General features: G+C 44.7%; 1 protein-coding gene across 1 annotated transcript in view; it reads left to right on the top strand.

The window, feature by feature from the left end:
- The window catches only part of enox1 (ecto-NOX disulfide-thiol exchanger 1), a 980064-nt gene that overhangs the window by 832228 nt on the left and 128541 nt on the right, over positions 1–19295 (top strand). Inside the window, exons 9-10 of the mRNA XM_086006510.1 lie at positions 2573–2757; positions 13572–13679. Of these exons, the coding sequence (XP_085862636.1) occupies positions 2573–2757; positions 13572–13679 (293 nt within the window). The remainder of the gene's footprint in view (positions 1–2572; positions 2758–13571; positions 13680–19295) is intronic.

Raw genomic sequence — 19295 nt, 5'->3', positions numbered from 1 at the left:
ATGTTCCCCAGGCATCAGTACTAGGACCACTGCTTTTCTTGAAATATGTTAATATACTTGGGTGTACAGGGCACAATTTCAAAATTTGCAGACGACACAAAAATTGGAAGTATAGTGAACAGTGGGGAGGATAGTGATAGGCTTCAAGAGGACATAGACAGGCTGGTGAAATGGGTGGGCACGTGGCAGATGAAATTTAATGCAAAAAAGTGCAAAGTGATGCATTTTGGTAGGAAATCGAGGAGAGACAATTTAAACTAAAGGGTACAATTCTAAAGGGGGTGCATGAACAGAGAGATCTAGGGGTATGTGTGCACAAATCATTGAAGGTGGCAGGGCTGGTTGAGAAAGCAGTTAACAAAGCATATGGGATCCTGGGCTTCATAAATAGAGGCATAGAGTACAAAAGCAAGGAAGTTATGATGAACCTTTATAAAACACTGGTTCGGCCTCAACTGGAGTATTATGTCCAATTCTTGGAACTCACTTTAGGAAGGATGTGAAGGCCTTATAGAGGGTGCAGAAAAGATTTACAAGAATGGTTCCAGGGATGAGGAACTTCAGTTACATGGAGAGACTGGGGTTGTTCTCCTTTGGGCAGAGACGGTTGAGAGGAGATTTGATAGAGGTGTTCAAAATCATGAGATGTCTAAACAGAGTAGATAGAGAGAAACTGTTCCCTTTGGCGGAAGGGTCGCGAACCAGATGACACAGATTTAAGGTGATTGGCAGAAGAACCAAAGGTGACATGAGGAAAAACTTCTTTACTCAGCGAGTGGTTAGGATCTGGAATGCACTGCCTTAAAGGGTAATGGAGGCAGATTCAATCGTGGCTTTCAAAAGGGAATTGGATAAGTACCTGAAGGAAAAATATTTGCAGGGCGAAAGGGCAGGAGAGTAGGACTAGCTGAAGTGCTCTTGCAGAGAGCCGGCACTGGCTCGACGGGCCGAATGGCCTCCTTCTGTGCTGTAGCCACTCTATGATTCTAATGCCTCTGTTTGCTTTTTTAAACCAAATCATTATCTAATTAGCAAGAGACAGGTTAATGGGTGAATTGGAAAAGCAGAGGGATTGAGGATGAGTACAGCAAGGATTCAGATGGGAATAGCACCTGTCTGAAAATACAGCCTTATATTGTTATTATTATGGGGTAGTTTTACTGGCCTATTTGTTTTAGGTGAAGAGCAACAGAAAGCACAGAACAGCATCATTACTAGAACTACCTATGTGCCCCGCATTCAATAGAGTTCCTGTTAACTCAATAATAACACATACATGATGCCAATGGTCTTGTTAGGAATGCGTGTTCTTACTTATAAGTAATTCCGCAAGATAATAGGGTTCAAAGGCATTTCTTGGCAATCATAGTAATTAAGCAGACAACGATAACTATTATTAATAGCAATTACATATACACTTAATCGCACACTTATGGCGATACTTCACTGGAGAATTCACACGTTACGGTCTCAAGCTCGATCAGGCTTTGCCGCATTCTAGATTATCTTTTCTAACACCCCTTTTTTTCTCTCTGTCTACGTGAGGAACTGCATGTTTGAAACTATTACCTCAGCAATTAGCTGGATTTCAGTTTGAACAAGAATAACTCCCATTCATATTTTCATGGCTTTACCTTGACTGAGCTATCAAGCAAATCATTCAGTTGGAGCCAGTTACAGGGACCCAAGACTCTCCGACAAATGTGTTATCACTTGCCTTGCGCAAATATGTTCTTGGAGGAGTTAATCCAAAGGAGGACAGCTGAGAGATCTACAGGGCTTGGACAAAGAAAGCTTGTAGCTGAATGCTACAAGCTCAGTTCTGAGCACCACACCTTAGGAAGGATGTATTGGCTTCGGAGGGAGTGCAGTGTAGATTTACTAGAATGATACCAGGATGCCAAGGGATATATTACGAGGAGAGATTACATAAACTAGGGTTGTATCCTCTGGAATTTAGAAGGTTAAGGGGTGATTTGATTGAAGTATTCAAGATGTTAAGGGAAATTGATAGGATAGATAGAGAGAAACTATTTCCGCTGGTTGGGGATTCTAGGACTAGGGGACGTAGCCTAAAAATTAGAGCCAGACCATTCAGGAGTGAAATTAGGCAACACTTCTACACAAAGGGTGGTAGAAGTTTGGAGCTCTCTTCTGCAAACGGCAGTTAATGCAAGATAAGTTGTTAATTTTAAATCTGAGATTGATAGAATTTTGTTAAACAAAGGCATTAAGGAATATGGGGCAAAGGCGGGTATATGGAGTTAGGATGCAGATCAACCATGATCTCATTGATTGGCGGAACAGGCTTGAGGGGCTGAATGGCCTACTCCTGTTCCTATGTACCTATGCTTATCAGCTAAAGTCTCTTTCTGGTAATTTTGAATTCCCACTGAACATTGAAACCCACTTAACAGGCAAAAGCTATAAATTAATATAAAGAATTAACCCTTCCCTTACAGTCTCACTATTGGACTCCTGGAGCAGGGGAGACTGACCTGACACATACTGTAAGCATCCTTGGCTAAAAACGGTGGAGACAGTTAATATCTTTCATTTCCCCCTACTTTAGCACTGGCTGCCCAAGCGCGTGCACTGAAGGAGGAGAATGACAGTCTGAGGTGGCAGCTGGATGCATACAGAAACGAAGTGGAGCTGCTTAAACATGAACAGGGAAATTTCTACCGCACGGACGAAAACCACACCAAGGATCAGCAGCTCCAGTTTCAACAGCAGGCAATGCAGGGCATGCAACAAGTAAGTGAATACACAGCAGGCAATGCAAGCATGCAACAAGTAAGTAAATACACAGCAGGCACTGCAGGGCATGCAACAAGTAAGTGAATACACAGCAGGCAATGCAGGCATGCAACAAGTAAGTAAATACAGAGCAGGCAATGCAGGGCATGCAACAAGTAAGTAAATACAGAGTAGGCAATGCAGGGCATGCAACAAGTAAGTGAATACACAGCAGGCAATGCAGGCATGCAACAAGTAAGTAAATACAGAGTAGGCAATGCAGGGCATGCAACAAGTAAGTGAATACACAGCAGGCAATGCAGGCATGCAACAAGTAAGTAAATACAGAGCAGGCAATGCAGGGCATGCAACAAGTAAGTAAATACAGAGCAGGCAATGCAGGGCATGCAACAAGTAAGTAAATACAGAGCAGGCAATGCAGGGCATGCAACAAGTAAGTAAATACAGAGTAGGCAATGCAGGCATGCAACAAGTAAGTAAATACAGAGCAGGCAATGCAGGGCATGCAACAAGTAAGTAAATACAGAGCAGGCAATGCAGGGCATGCAACAAGTAAGTAAATACAGAGCAGGCAATGCAGGGCATGCAACAAGTAAGTAAATACAGAGTAGGCAATGCAGGCATGCAACAAGTAAGTAAATACAGAGCAGGCAATGCAGGGCATGCAACAAGTAAGTGAAAAAGGAGAAAAGGATAGACTGAGTAATTACAGGCCAGTCAGCCTAACCTCAGTGGTGGGAAAATTATTGGAAAGAATTCTGAAGGACAGGATAAATCTTCATTTAGAAAGACACGGATTAATCAAGGATAGTCAGCATGGATTTGTTAAAGGAAGGTCGTGTCTGACAAACTTGATTGAATTATTTGAGGAGGTAATAAGGAGGGTAGATGAGGGTAGTGTGTTTGATGTAGTGTATATGGACTTTAGCAAGGCTTTTGATAAGGTACCACATGGCAGACTGGTCACAAAGTTAAAAGCCCATGGGACCCAGGGCAAAGTGTCAAGTTGGATTCAAAATTGGCTCGGAGACAGGAAGCAGAGGGTAATGGTTGATGGGTGTTTTTGTGACAGGAAGGCTGTTTCCAGTGGGGTTCCGCAGGGCTCAGTACTAGGTCCCTTGCTTTTTGTGGTATATATCAATGACCTTGACTTGAATATAGGGGGTATGATTAAGAAGTTTGCAGATGATACTAAAATCAGCTGTGTGGTTGATACTGAAGAAGGAAGCTGTAGACCTAAGGAAGATGGGTCAGGTGGGCAGAACAGTGGCAAATGGAATACAATCTAGAGAAGTGTGAGGTAATGCATTTGGGGAGGGCTAACAAGGAAAGTGAATAACCTTAAATGGTAGGACACTGAGTAATGTAGAGGAACAAAGGCACCTTGGAGTGCATGTCCACAGATCCCTGAAGGTAGCAGGCCAGGTAGATAAGGTGGTTTAGAAGGCATACGGAATGCTTGCCTTTATTAGCCGTGGCATAGAATACAAGAGCAGGGGGGTTATGCTTCAACTGTATAAAACACTAGTTAGGCCTCAGCACTAGAGGGGGTACAGAGGAGATTTACAAGGATGTTGGCGGGAGTAGAGAATCTTAGCTATGAGGAAAGACTGGATAGGCTGGGTCTGTTTTCCTTGGAACAGAGGAGGCTGAGGGCAGACCTTATTTTGGTGTATAAAATTATGAGGGGCATAGATAAAGTGGCTAGAAAGGACCTAGTTCCCTTAGGAGAGGGGTCAAAAACCAGGGGGCACAGATTTAAAGTAATTGGGGGAAGGTTTAGAGGGGATTTGAGGGGAAATTTCTTCACCCAGAGGGTTGTGGGGGTCTGGAACTCACTGCCTGAAAGGGTGGCAGAGGCAGGAACCCTAACCACACGTAAAAAGTACTTGGATGTGCACTTGGGATGCTCTAGCCTGCAGGGCTATGGACCAAGATCTGGGAAGTGGGATTAGGCTGGATAGCTCTTTGTTGGCCAGCGCGGACACGATGGGCCGAAATGGCCTCCTTCCGTGCTGTAACTTTCCATGATTCTATGAATACACAGCAGGCAATGCATGGCATGCAACAAGTAAGTGAATACACAGCAGGCAATGCTGTGCATGCAACGAGTAAGTGAATACACAGCAGGCAATGCGGGGCATGCAACAAGTGAGTGAATATACAGCAGGCAATGCAGGGCAGGCAACAAGTAAGTGAATACACAACATACAATGCGGCGCATGCAACAAGAAAGTGGATACACAGCAGGCAATGCAGCGCATGCAGCAAGTGAGTGAATATACAGCAGGCAATGCTGGGCATGCACCGAGTAAGCGAATACACAGTAGGCAATGCAGGGCATTCAACAAGTAAGTGAATGCACAGCAGGCAATGCAGGGCATGCAATGAGTAAGTGAATACACAGCAGGCAATGCAGGGCATGCAACGCGTAAGTGAATACACAGCAGGCAAGGCAGGGTATGCAACGAGTAGGTGATTATACAGCAGGCAATGCAGGGCATGCAAAGAATAAGTGAATAAACAGCAGGCAATACATGCATGCAACAAGTAAATGACTACACAGCAGGCAATGTAGGCATGCAACAAGTAAGTGACTACACAGCAGGCAATGCAGGCATGCAACAAGTAAGTAAATATACAGCAGGCAATGCAGGGCATGCAACGAGTAAGTAAAAGCACAGCAGGCAAAGTTGGGCATGCAACAAGTAAGTGCATACTCAGCAGCCAAAACATGCATGCAACAGGTAAATTACTACACAACAGGCAATGTAGGCATACAACAAGTAAGTAAAATCACAGCAGGCAATGCAGAGCATGTAACAAGTAAGTGAATACACAGTAGGCAATGCAGGCATGCAACTAGTAAGTGAATAAACAGCAGGCAATGCAGGGCATGCAACGAGTAAGAAAACACAGCAGGCAATGCAGGGCAGGCAACAAGTAAGTGAATACACAACATGCAATGCAGCGCATGCAACAAGTAAGTGGATACACAGCAGGCAATGCAGCGCATGAAGCAAGTGAGTGAATATACAGCAGGCAATGCTGGGCATGCAACGAGTAAGTGAATAAATAGTAGGCAATGCAGGGCATTCAACAAGTAAGTGAATACACAGCAGGCAATGCAGGGCATGCAACGAGTAAGTGAATACACAGCAGGCAATGCAGGGCATGCAATGAGTAAGTGAATACACAGCAGGCAAGGCAGGGCATGCAACAAGTAAGTGAATACACAGTAGGCAATGCAGGCATGCAATGAGTAAGTGAATAAACAGCAGGCAATGCAGGGCATGCAACAAGTAAGTGAATACATAGTAGGCAATGCAGGCATACAACGAGTAAGTGAATACACAGCAGGCAATGCAGGGCATGCAACAGGTGAGTGAATACACAGCAGGCAATGCAGGCATGCAACAAGTAAGTAAATACATAGCAAGCAATGCAGGGCATGCAACGAGTAAGTGAATACACAGCAGGCAATGCAGGGCATGTAACAAGTAAGTGAATACATGGCAGGCATTGCAGGGCATTCAACAAGTCAGTGAATGCACAGCAGGAAATGCAGGGCATGCAACAAGTAAGTGAATACACAGCAGTCAATGCAGGAATGCAACGAGTAAGTGAATACACAGCAGGCAATGCAGGGCATGCAACGAGTAAGTGAATGCACAGAAGGCAATGCAGGGCATGCAACAAGTAAGTGAATACGCAGCAGCCAATGCAGGCATGCAATGAGTAAGTAAATACACTGTGGGCATGCAACAAGTAAGTAAATAAACAGTAGGCAATGCAGGGCGTGCAACAAGTAAATGAATACACAGTAGGCAATGGAGGGCAAGCAACAAGTGAGTGAGTGCACAGTAGGCAATGCAAGCATGCAATGAGTAAGTGAGTACAGAGTAGGCAATGCAGGCTTGCAACAAGTAAGTAAATACACAGCAGGCAATGCAGGGCAGGCCATGAATAAGTGAATACACAGCAGGCAATGCAACGCATGCAATGAGTGAATACACAGCAGGCAATGCAGGGTTGCAACAAGTAAATGAATACACAGCAGGCAATGAGTAAGTGAATACACAACAGACAATGGAGGGCATGCAACAAGTGAGTGAACAAACAGCAGACAACGCAGGCTTGCAACAAATGAGTGACTACACAGCAGGCACTGCAGGGCATGCAACCAGTAAGTGAATACACAGCAGGCAATGCAGGGCATGCAACAAGTGATTGAATATACAGCAGGCAATGCAGGCTTGCAACAAATGAGTGAATACACAGTAGGTAATGCAGGGCATGCAACGAGTCAGTGAATACACAGCAGGCAATGCAGGGCATGCAATGAGTAAGTGAATACACAGCAGGCAATGCAGGCATGCAACAAGTAAATGAATACACAACAGGCAATGCAGGGCATGCAACGAGTAAGTGAATACACAGCAGGCATACAATGAGTAAGTGAATACACAGCAGGCAATACAGGCATGCAACAAGTAAGTGAATACACAGTAGGCAATGCAAGCATGCAATGAGTAAATGAGTACAGAGTAGGCAATGCAGGCTTGCAACAAGTAAGTAAATACACAGCAGGCAATGCAGGGCAGGCCATGATTAAGTGAATACACAGCAGGCAATGCAATGCATGCAATGAGTGAATACACAGCAGGCAATGCAGGGTTGCAACAAGTAAATGAAGACACAGCAGACAATGAGTAAGTGAATACACAACAGACAATGGAGGGCATGCAACAAGTGAGTGAACAAACAGCAGACAACGCAGGCTTGCAACAAATGAATGACTACACAGCAGGTACTGCAGGGCATGCAACCAGTAAGTGAATACACAGCAGGCAATGCAGGGCATGCAACAAGTGAGTGAATACACAGCAGGCAATGCAGGCTTGCAACAAATGAGTGAATACACAGTAGGTAATGCAGGGCATGCAATGAGTCAGTGAATATACAGCAGGCAATGCAGGGCATGCAATGAGTAAGTGAATACAGAGCAGGCAATGCAGGCATGCAACAAGTAAATGAATACACAGCAGGCAATGCAGGTCATGCAACTAGTAAGTGAATACACAGCAGGCAATGCAGGTATGCAATGAGTAAGTGAATACACAGCAGGCAATACAGGCATGCAATAAGTAAGTGAATACACAGCAGGCAATGCAGGGCATGCAACGAGTAAGTGAATACAGAGCAGGCAATGCAGGCATGCAACAAGTAAGTGGATACACAGCAGGCAATGCATGCATGCAACAAGTAATTGAATACACAGCAGGCAATGCAGGGCATGCATCGAGTAAATAAATACACAGCAGTCAATGCCGGGCATGCAACAAGTGATTGACTACACTGCAGGCAATGCAGGACATGCAACAAGTAAGTGAATTCACAGCAGGCAATGCAGGGTATGCAACAAGTAAGTTAATACACAGCAGGCACTGGTGGGCATGCAACAAGTGAGTGAATACACAGCAAGCAATGCAGCCATGCAACAAATGGGTGAATATACAGCAGGTAATGCAGGGCAGGCAACAAATGAGTAAATACAGAGCAGGCAATGCAGGCATGCAACAAATGAGTGAATAAACAGCAGGCAATGCAGGGTATACAACGAGTAAGTGAATACACAGCAGGCAATGCAGGGCAGGCAACAAGTGAGTGAATACACATCAGGCAATGCAGGGCATGCAATAAGTGAGTGAATACACAGCAGGCAATGCAGGTCATGCAACAAGTGAGTGGATACATGGCAGGAAATACATGCATGCAACAAGTAAGTAAATACATAGCAGGCAATGGTGGGCATGCAATAAGTGTGAATAAGCTGCAGGCAACGCAGGGCATGCAACAAGTGAGTGAATACACAGCAGGCATGCAACAAGTAAGTGAATACACAGCAGGCAACGCAGGGCATGCAACAAGTGAGTAAACACACAGCAGGCATGCAACAAGTAAGTGAACACACAGCAGGCAATGCAGGGCATGCAGCAAGTGAGTGAATACACAGCAGGCAATGCAGGGCATGCAACAAATGAGTGAATAAACAGCAGGCAATGCAGGGTATACAACGAGTAAGCGAATACATAGCAGGCAATGCAGGGCAGGCAACAAGTGAGAATACACAGCAGGCAATGCATGCATGCAACAAGTAAGTAAATACGTAGCAGGCAATGGTGGGCATGCAATAAGTGTGTGAATAAACAGCAGGCAACGCAGGGCATGCAACAAGTGAGTGAATACACAGCAGCCATGCAACAAGTAAGTGAATACACAGCAGGCAATGCAGGGCATGCAACAAGTGAGTCAATACACAGCAGGCAATGCAGGGCATGCAACAAGTGAGTGAATACACAGCAGGCAATGCATGCATGCAACAAGTAAGTAAACACATAGCAGGCAATGGTGGGCATGCAACAAGTGAGTGAATAAACAGCAGGCAACGCAGGGCAAGCAACAAGTGAGTGAATACACAGCAGGCAATGCAGGCATGCAACAAGTAGGTGAATACACAGCAGGCAATGCAGGGCAGGCAACAAGTGAGTGAATACACAGCAGGCAATGCATGCATGCAACAAGTAAGTGACAACACAGCAGGCAATACAAACATAGAAGATTGGAGCAGGAGTAGGCCATTCGGCCCCTCGAGCCTTCTCCACCATTTAATAAGATCATGGCTGATCATCCAAATTCTGTACCCTGTCCCTGCTTTCTCCCCATATCCCTTGATCCCTTTAGCCTTAAGAAATATATCTAACTCCTTCTTGAATATATTTAATGAATTGGCCTCAACTGCCTTCTGTGGTAGAGAATTCCACAGGTTCACCACTCTCTGGGTGAAGAAATTCCTCCTCATCTCTGTCCTAAATGGCTCACCCCTTATATTTAAACTGTGACCCCTGGTTCTGGACTACCCCGCCATCAGAAACATCCTTCCTGCATCCGGTCTGTCTAGTCCTGTTAGAATTTTATAAGTTTCAATGAGATCCCCTCTCATTCTTCTAAACGCCAGCGAATATAAGCCCAATTGACCCAATCTCTCCTCATACGTCATTCCTGCCATCCCAGGTATCAGTCTGGTGAATCTTTGCTGCACTCCCTCCATGGCAATAACATCCTTCCTCATATAAGGCAAGCAAAACTGCATACAGTACTCAAGGTGTGGTCTCACCAAGGCCCTGTACAACTGCAGCAAGACATCCTTGCTCCTGTACTCGAATCCTCTCGCTATGAAGGCCAACATACCATTTGCCTTCTTAACTGTGTGCTGCATCTGCATGCTTACCTTCAGCGACTGGTGCACAATGGCACCCTGGTCTCGTTGCACTTCCCCTTCTCCCAATCTATTGCCGTTCAGATAATATTCTGCCTTCCTGTTATGTCACCAAAGCGGATAACCTCGCATTTATCCACATTATACTGCATCTGCCATGCATCTGCCCAATCACCCAACCTGTCCAATTCATAGTGGAGTTTCTCAGCATCCTCCTCGCAGCACACACGCCCACCCAGCTTTGTGTCATCTGCAAACTTGGAGATATTACATCTAGTTCCCTCATCTGGATCATTAATATATATTGTGAATAGCTGGGGTCCTAGCACCGATCCCTGCGGTACCCCACTAGTCACTGCCTGCCACTCGGAGAAAGACCCGTTTATTCCAACTCTTTGGTTTCTGTCTGCCAACCAGTTCTCTATCCAAGTCTGTACCTTACCCCCAATCCCATGTGCTTTAACTTTGCACGCTAATCTCTTATGTGGGACATTATCGAAAGACTTCTGAATGTCCAAATACAGCACATCCACTGGTTCTCCCTTATCTATTCTACCAGTTACATCATCAAAAAATTCCAGTAGATTAGTCAAGCACGATTTATCTTTTGTAAATCCACGTTGACTTTGTCCGATCCTGTCACTGTTTTCCAAGTGCCCTACTATTACATCTTTTATAATGGACTCTATCATTTTCCCCACTACCGATGTCAGGCTTTCCGGTCCATAATTTTCCGTTTTCTCTCTACCACCTTTTTTGCATAGTGGGGTTTCATTAGCTACCCTCCAATCCATGGGAACTGTTCCAGAGTCTATAGAATTTTGGAAGTTGACCGGCAGTGCATCTATTATTTCTAGGGCCACTTCCTTAAGTACCCTAGGATGTAGATTATCAGGCCCTGGGGATTTATCGGCCTTCAACCCCATCAATTTCCCTAACACCATTTCCCTACATATACTACAGGCATGCAGCAAGTGAGTGAATACACAGGCAATGCAGGTATGCAACGAGTAAGTGAATACACAGCAGGCAATGCAGGGTATGCAACGAGTGAGTACACAACAGGCAATGCATGCATGCAATGAATAAGTGAATACACAGCAGGCAATGCAGGCATGCAACGAGTAAGTGAATACACAGCAGGCAATGCAGGCATGCAACGAGTAAGTGAATACACAGCAGGCAATGCAGGGCATGCAACGAGTAAGTTCATACACAGCAGGCAATGCAGGCATGCAACAAGTAACTAACCAATGCAGGGCATGCAACAAGTGAGTACACAGCAGGCAATGCAGGCATGCAACAAGTAAGTGAATGCAAAGCAGGCAATGCAGCGCATGCAACAAGTGAGTGCAAAATCAGCAACAACTCAGTTTTTTAATGTCCTCCACTGAGGAAGAGGAACAATAATTTCACAAGCATCAAAGGTTGGGTTATGTACAGTATCCTCACATGTGAGATAAATTCAGGGGCTATCTATAACACTCTTTACATCACAATATCACGGTTAACTGTAGCACAACTGCAACACCTGAAATGTTAACTGTGTTTCTCTCCCACAGATGCTGCCTGACCTACTGAGTGTTTCCAGCATTTTCTGTTTCTATTTCAGATTTCCAGAATCTGCAATCTTTTGCTTTTATCAACTGTGTATGAGTCACCTTAGTTAAAAAAATACCTGGATGGCAAAGCATATTTCTTTATAATAACTAATAATCTGTATATTTGGGCTGGGAAATCCCTTGGCACAAGCACCAGCTCTGGTACCTCGACCCCAGGGGTTCAGACAGTCAGGGTGCAGCATGTGATAGGCGGTGCATAAGTGAGCAGGAACCAGGTGGAGGTGCCAGTGGAGGAGTAGGCCTGCTGCTGGTTGGAAGACCAGCTCACCCCTCTCCAGCTGCAGCACGTAAAAGAAGGGTGCAAGCTAAGCAAGCACCCAGCATGGTCTGGTAGCAGCTGCGGAGCTGTCCATGAATCACAGAAACCCCACAGTGCAGATAGAGGCCATTTTGGCCCATCGAGCCTGCACTGACACACATCCCACCTGATCCCCGTAACCCCTACACCAATACATATCCCACCCTATCCCTGTAACCCCACATACTTAATCCCCCTAACACTAAGGGTCAATTTATCATAGCCAATCAACCTAACCTGCACAGCTTTGGACTGTGGGAGGAAACTGGAGCACCCGGAGAAAACCCACGCAAACACGGGGAGAATGTGCAAACTCCACACAGTCGCCCGAGGCCGGATTCAAACCCAGGTCTCTGGCGCTGTGAGGCAACAGTGCTAACCACTATGCCACCGTGCCACCTGACTTGCACCTGTGTGGAGCGTGTAATAACCTTAAAGACCCTGGCAGGGCTGTTTCGTGGGGCACCCCCGATCTACACATTCATCTGAAGGGCTGCGTTGAGGGGCCTATAGTGTGTGTGATAACGATCTTTGTGCTTTCATGGGTCTTGTTTTACCTTCACCCTGCTGCTGTTTGTGGTGGTCTCAGTTGTCTCACAAACCAGGGCTGAAGTCTGATCATCTCGGTCTCCTCAAACTCGTCCTTGCTGTCTGCCCTCTCCTTCAAATAGCCCGGGCGCAGAGGATTGTCTGAAGATGAAGACATCATGACTGCTGTCCCGGGGAAGCAGGCATTGACTTGCATGATCCTGCGTTGCTGGCCATGGATGGAGCAGAACCTGGTCCAGCTCGTGAAGGCAAGGGGATTGGGCGCAGAGGCCCAGATGGCCCATCAATGCCAATCTCGATTTTGGGGATTACCCATTGTACACAGGCTACGTAACTTAAACTGAGACACTTTCTCAGGCTGTTTATAAAATATTTCCGTTTTTTTGACCGCAGTCACTTCATGATTTCTGTTAATGTTAATGACAACAATGCATTGTTGTGACTCTGAACACAGAGTTTGTAAAAAATATAATTGCTCATAAATATCTGGGCTATACTGATAATACAGTATTGTTCAATGTGGCAATTACAGAGGTGTTTCTTGAGCATAATCATAATTTGACATTTTAGCTGAGGTTTGTTCTTACAGAATTTCCAGGTGGAAATAGCTATGGTCCCAGTATGGGTGCTGGGACTCAGCTTATATTGGAGGAGTTTATGATTTAGATTAAAACTCCTATGCATTTCAATATTGCTTTTTATGAGGAACTTTCATATTTTACTCCACATTTTAAAAAATGTTCATAATGGCCAATGCTGAAATTGGACTTGGCCAGTGGACGCTCAACTGGCGGAATTGCTTTTGCCGCCTGTTATACCACACGCCTGATGTTCAGTTCTGCTGGCGTCAGTGGACTTGCATATTGGCCGCGTGGTATAACAGGCACCTGACGCCTGTTTACCGTCCCCTGGCCAAGTTCAATTTCAGCAATGGCTGTTAGGAACACTTTTTGAATGTGGAGTAAAATGTAAAAGCCAATGTCCAATTTCACCCCTGAAGTGTTTAATAATTGTACAGCAGTCACTTGGCCCTGTGGCTAATAACAATGTTGTTTCTAAACAGCAACTGCTCGCACTGCAGGAAGAATACAGAAAGAAGGAATTGGAACTGGAGAAAATGAAGGAAGAAAAATCACAAGTACAAGCATTACTTGCAGGTCTGAAAGAAAAGGTAAATTACTCTATCATTATCATTGCACTTTCAAAGGATTAACTGGCAAAGCAGCATCCTTTACAGCCGCACTGCAGCAACTCATGACAACTGAAGGATACAGAGTGTCTTGCTGAGCTTATACACCTCTGGCTGATGTAAAACAGTGGCTCGTCAATCTCAACTAAAGTTAATAGAGTATGTAATATTGTACGTCATTTTTTTATTTTTTTATTCATTCACGGAATGTGGGCATCGCTGGCAAGGCCAGCATTTATTGCCCATCCCTAATTGCCCTTGAGAAGGTGGTGGTGAGCTGCCTTCTTGAACCACTGCAGTCCGTGTGGTGAAGGTACTCCCACAGAGCTGTTAGGGAGGGAATTCCAGGATTTTGATCCAGCAACAATGAAGGAACAGCGATATATTCTCAAGTCAGGATGGTGTCTGATTTGGAGGGGAACTGGAGGTGGTGGTGTTCCCATGCGTCTGCTGCCCTTGTCCTTCTAGGTGGTAGAGGTCGCGGGTTTGGGAGGTGCTGCCGAAGAAGCCTTGGCGAGTTACTGCAGTGCATCTTGTAGACGGTACACACTGCAGCCACGGTACGCCGGTGGTGGAGGGAGTGAATGTTTAAGGTGGCGGATGGGGTGCCAATCAAGTGGGCTGCTTTGTCTTGGATGGTTTCGAGCTTCTTGAGTGTTGTTGGAGCTGCACCCATCCAGGCAAGTGGAGAGCATTCCATCACACTCCTTACTTGTGCCTTGTAGATGGTGGAAAGGCTTTAGGGAGTCAGGAGGTGAGTCACTCACCACAGAATACCCAGCCTCTGACCTGCTCTTGTAGCCACAGTATTTATATGGCTGATCCAGTTAAGTTTCTGGTTAATGGTGACCCCCAGGCAATGTTCCCGCTAAGCCGCACAACCACGCAGCAGTCTGCAGGTCCCACGCAGGCCGCTCACCAGCTGTTATGTAGAAGAAACTGCACATGCGCAAAAATTTGAATGAGCCACGCAGCCAGTTAAAGGGATTACATACCTAAAATAAAAATTAGATGGAACGTTGCCCCCAGGATGTTGATGGTGGGGGATTCGACGATGGTAATGCCATTAAATGTCATGGGGAGGTGATTAGACTCTCGCTTGTTAGCGATAGTCATTGCCTGGCACTTGTGTGGCGTGATTGTTACTTGCCACATATCAGCCCAAGCCTGAATGTTGTCCAGGTCTTGCTGCATGTGGGCATGGACTGCTTCATTATCTGAGACGTGAATGGCACTGAACACCATGGGGTCATCAGCAAACATTCTGACATTATGATGGAGGGAAGGTCATTGATGAAGCAGCTGAAGATGGTTGGGCCTAGGACACTGCCTTGAGGAACTCCGGCAGCAATATCCTGGGGCTGAGATGATTGGCCTCCAACAACCACAGGCTCGAGGGGCCGAATGGCCTACTCCTGCTCCTATCTGCTATGTTTCTATGTTTCTATTGGTGTCAGGTGACGTTAGGTGGTTTAACATTTAACTAGTGCTGTCAGGTGAAGTTTGGTGGTTTAATTTTTAACTAGTGGTGTCAGGTGACGTTAGATTGTTTAATATTTAACTAGTGCAGTCAGGTGACGTTACATGGTGTAATATTTAACTAGTGGTGTCAGGTGACGTTAGGTGGTTTAATTTTTAACTAATGATGTCAGCTGACGTTAGGTGATTTAATATTTGACTAGTGGTGTCAGGTGTCGTTAGGTGGTTAGTATTTAACTAGTGTGGTCAGGTGATGTTACGTGGTTCAATATTTAACTAGTGGTGCCAGGTGACGTTAGGTGGTTTAATATTTAACTAGTTGTGTCAGGTGATGTTAGGTGGGTTAATATTTAACTAGTGGTGTCAGATGTCGTTAGGTGGTTTAATATTTAACTAGTGCAGTCAGGTGACGTTACGTGGTTTAATATTTAACTAGTGGTGTCAGGTGACGTTAGGTGGTTTAATATTTAACTAGTGGTGTCAGGTGACATTAGGTGGTTTAATATTTAACTAGTGGTGTCAGGTGTCATTAGGCGGTTAATATTTAAATAGTGCGGTCAGGTGATGTTACGTGGTTTAATATTTAACTAGTGTTGTCAGGTGACGTTAGGTGGTTTAATACTTAACTAGTGGTGTCAGGTGATGTTAGGTGGTTTAATATTTAACTAGTGGTATCGGGATGTTTGGTTTAGTATTTAACTAGTGGTGTCAGGTGATGTTCCGTGGTTTAATATTTAACTAGTGGTGTCAGCTGACATCAGGTGGTTTAATATTTAACTAGTGGTGTCAGGTGAAGTTTGGTGGTTTAATATTTGGCGAGTGGTGTCAGGTGACGTTAGGTGGTTTAATTTTTAACTAGTGGTGCCAGGTGACATTAGTTTGTTTAATATTTAACTAGTGGTGTCTGGTGATGTTAGGTGGTTTAATATTTGACTAGTTGTGTCATAGAAACATAGAAACATAGAAGATAGGAGCAGGAGTAGGCCATTCAGCCCCTCGAGCCTGCTCCGCCATTCAATGAGATCATGGCTGATCATCCAAATTCAGTACCCTATCCCTCCTTTCTCCCCATATCCCTTGATCCCCTTAGCCTTAAGAAATATATCAAACTCCTTCTTGAATATATTTAATGAATTGGCCTCAACTGTCTTCTGTGGTAGAGAATTCCACAGGTTCACCACTCTCTGGGTGAAGAAATTCCTCCTCATCTCAGTCCTAAATGGTTTACCCCTTATCCTTAGACTGTGACCCCTGGTTCTGGACTCCCCCACCATCGGGAACAGCCTTCCTGCATCTAGGCTGTCTAGTCCTGTTAGAATTTTATAACTTTCAATGAGATCCCTTCTCATTCTTCTAAACTCTAGCGAATATAAGCCTAATCGACCCAATCTCTCGTCATACGTCATTCCTGCCATCCCAGGTATCAGTCTGGTGAATCTTCACTGCACTCCCTCAATGGCAAGAACATCCTTCCTCAGAAAAGATGACCAAAACTGCACACAATACTCAAGGTGTGGTCTCACCAAGGCCCTGTACAACTGCAGCAAGAGATCTTTGTTCCTGTACTCGAATCCTCTTGCTATGAAGGACAGCATATCATTTGCCTTCTTAACCGCCTGCTGCACCTGCATGCTTACATTCAGCGACTGGTGCACAAGGACACCCAGTTCTCGTTGCACATTCCCTTTTCCCAATCTATTGCCATTTAGATAATAATCTGCCTTCCTGTTTTTGTCACTAAAGTGGATAACCTCGCATTTATCCACATTATACTGCATCTGCCACATATCTGCCCAATCGCCCAATCTATCCAAATCGTACTGGAGTTTCTCTGCATCCTCCTTACAGCACACACGCCCACCCAGCTTTGTGTTGTCTGCAACTTGGAGATATTACATCTAGTTCCCTCGTCTAGATCATTAAGATATATTCTGAATAACTGGGGTCCTAGCACCGATCCCTGCGGTACTGCACTGGTCACTGCCTTCCACTCGGAATAAGACCCATTTATTCCAACTCTTTGCTTTCTGTCTGCCAACCAGTTCTCTATCCAAGTCAGTACCTTGCCCCCAATCACATGTGCTTTAACTTTGCATGCTAGTCTCTTATGCGGGACCTTATCGAAAGCCTTCTGAAAGTCCAAATACACCACATCCACTGGTTCTCCCTTATTTATTCTACCAGTTACATCCTCAAAAAATTCCAGTAGATTAGTCAAGCATGATTTACCTTTTGTAAATCCATGTTGACTTTGTCCGACCCTGTCACTGTTTTCCAAGTGCTCTGTTATTACATCTATTATAATGGACTCTAGCATTTTCCCCACTACCGATGTCAGGCTTACCAGTCTATAATTCACTGTTTTTTCTATACCACCTTTTTTAAATAGTGGGGTTATATTAGCTACCCTCCAATCCATGGGAACTGTTCCAGAGTCTATAGAATGTTGGAAGATGACCAGCAATGCATCTACTATTTCTAGGGCCACTTCCTTAAGTACCCTAGGATGTAGATTATCAGGCCCTGGGGATTTATCGGCCTTCAATCCCATCAATTTCCCTAACACCATTTCCCTACAAATACTCATTTCATTCAATTCCTCCCTCTCATTAGACCCTATGTTCCCCGACATCTCTGGGAGTTTATTTGTGTCTTCCTTTGTGAAGACAGAACCAAAGTATGTATTTAATTGGTCTGCCATGTCTTTGTTCCCCATTATAAATTCCCCTGATTCTGACTGCAAGGGACCTACGCTTGACTTTACCAATCTTTTTCTCTTCACATATCTATAGAAGCTTTTACAGTTAGTTTTTATGTTCCCTGCAAGCTTACTCTCATACTCTATTTTCTCCCTCTCAATTAATCTCTTTGCCCTCCTTTGCTGATTCCTAAACTGCTCCCAATCCTTAGGTTTGCTGCTTTTTCTGGCCAATTTAGATGTCCTCTCCTTGGATCTTATGCTATCCCTAATTTCCCTTGTTAGCCAATGTTGTGTCACCTTTTTTGGTTTATTTTTATGCCAAACAGGGATGAACAAATTCTGTAGTTCATCCATGCGATCTTTAAATGTTTGCCATTGCCTATTCACCATCAACCCTTTAAGTAATATTCCCCAATCCATCCTAGCCAACTCGCGCCTCATACCATCATAGTTTCCTTTATTTAAATGCAGTACCCAAGTCTTTGAATCAACTACTTCACTCTCCATCTTAATGAAGAATTCTATCATTTTATGATCACTCCTCCCCAAAGGGCCTCGCACAACAAGATTGCTAATTAATCCTTTCTCATTATATAATACCCAGTCTAAGATGGCCTGATCTCTTTAACATATTGGTCCAGGAAACCATCCCATATACACTCTAGGAATTCCTCTTTCACAGTATTGTTACTAATTTGGTTAGACCAATCTATATGTAGATTAAAGTCACCCATGATAACTGCTGTGCCCTTATTTCACGCATCTCTAATTTCCCGTTTAATGCCATCCCCAACCTCAGCATTACTGTTTGGGGGTCTGTATACAACTCCCACTAACATTTTCTGCCCGTTGGTATTTCTCAGCTCTACCCATACAGATTCCACATCATCAGAGCTAACATCCTTCCTTACTATTGTGTTAATCTCCTCTTTAACCAGCAATGCTACTCCACTGCCTTTTCCTTTTTGCCTGCTCTTCCTGAATATTGAATACCCCTGTTGTATTCCCAGCCTCGGTCACCCTGGAACCATGTCTCTGTAATCCCAATTATATCATATCCGTTTACATCTATTTGCGCAGCTAATTAATCCACCTGATTACGAATGCACCTCGCATTAAGACACAAAGCCTTCAGGCTTGTGTTTTTAACACTTTTAGAATTATTGTTCACTGCGGCCATGTTTGATTTATATCCTTGATTTCTCTGACTTCCACTTTTGCTTTTCTCCTTCCTGTCTTTTGCTTCTATCCTTGCTTCCCTTTCCTCTGTCTCCCTGCACAGGTTCCCAACCCCCTGCCATTTTAGTTTAAACCCTCCCCAACAACATTAGCAAACACTCCCCCTAGGACATCGATCCCAGTCCTGCCCAGGTGCAAACCGTCCAGTTTGTACTGGTCCCACCTCCCCCAGAACTGGT

This window comes from Somniosus microcephalus, chromosome 14 (assembly GCF_052327205.1).
Source record: "Somniosus microcephalus isolate GS21.2 chromosome 14, FLI_Smic_1.0, whole genome shotgun sequence".
In the NCBI taxonomy this organism is placed as follows: domain Eukaryota; kingdom Metazoa; phylum Chordata; class Chondrichthyes; order Squaliformes; family Somniosidae; genus Somniosus; species Somniosus microcephalus.
Note: the sequence above shows the minus strand (reverse complement) of the source record. Positions and strands in the feature narration are given on the sequence as shown.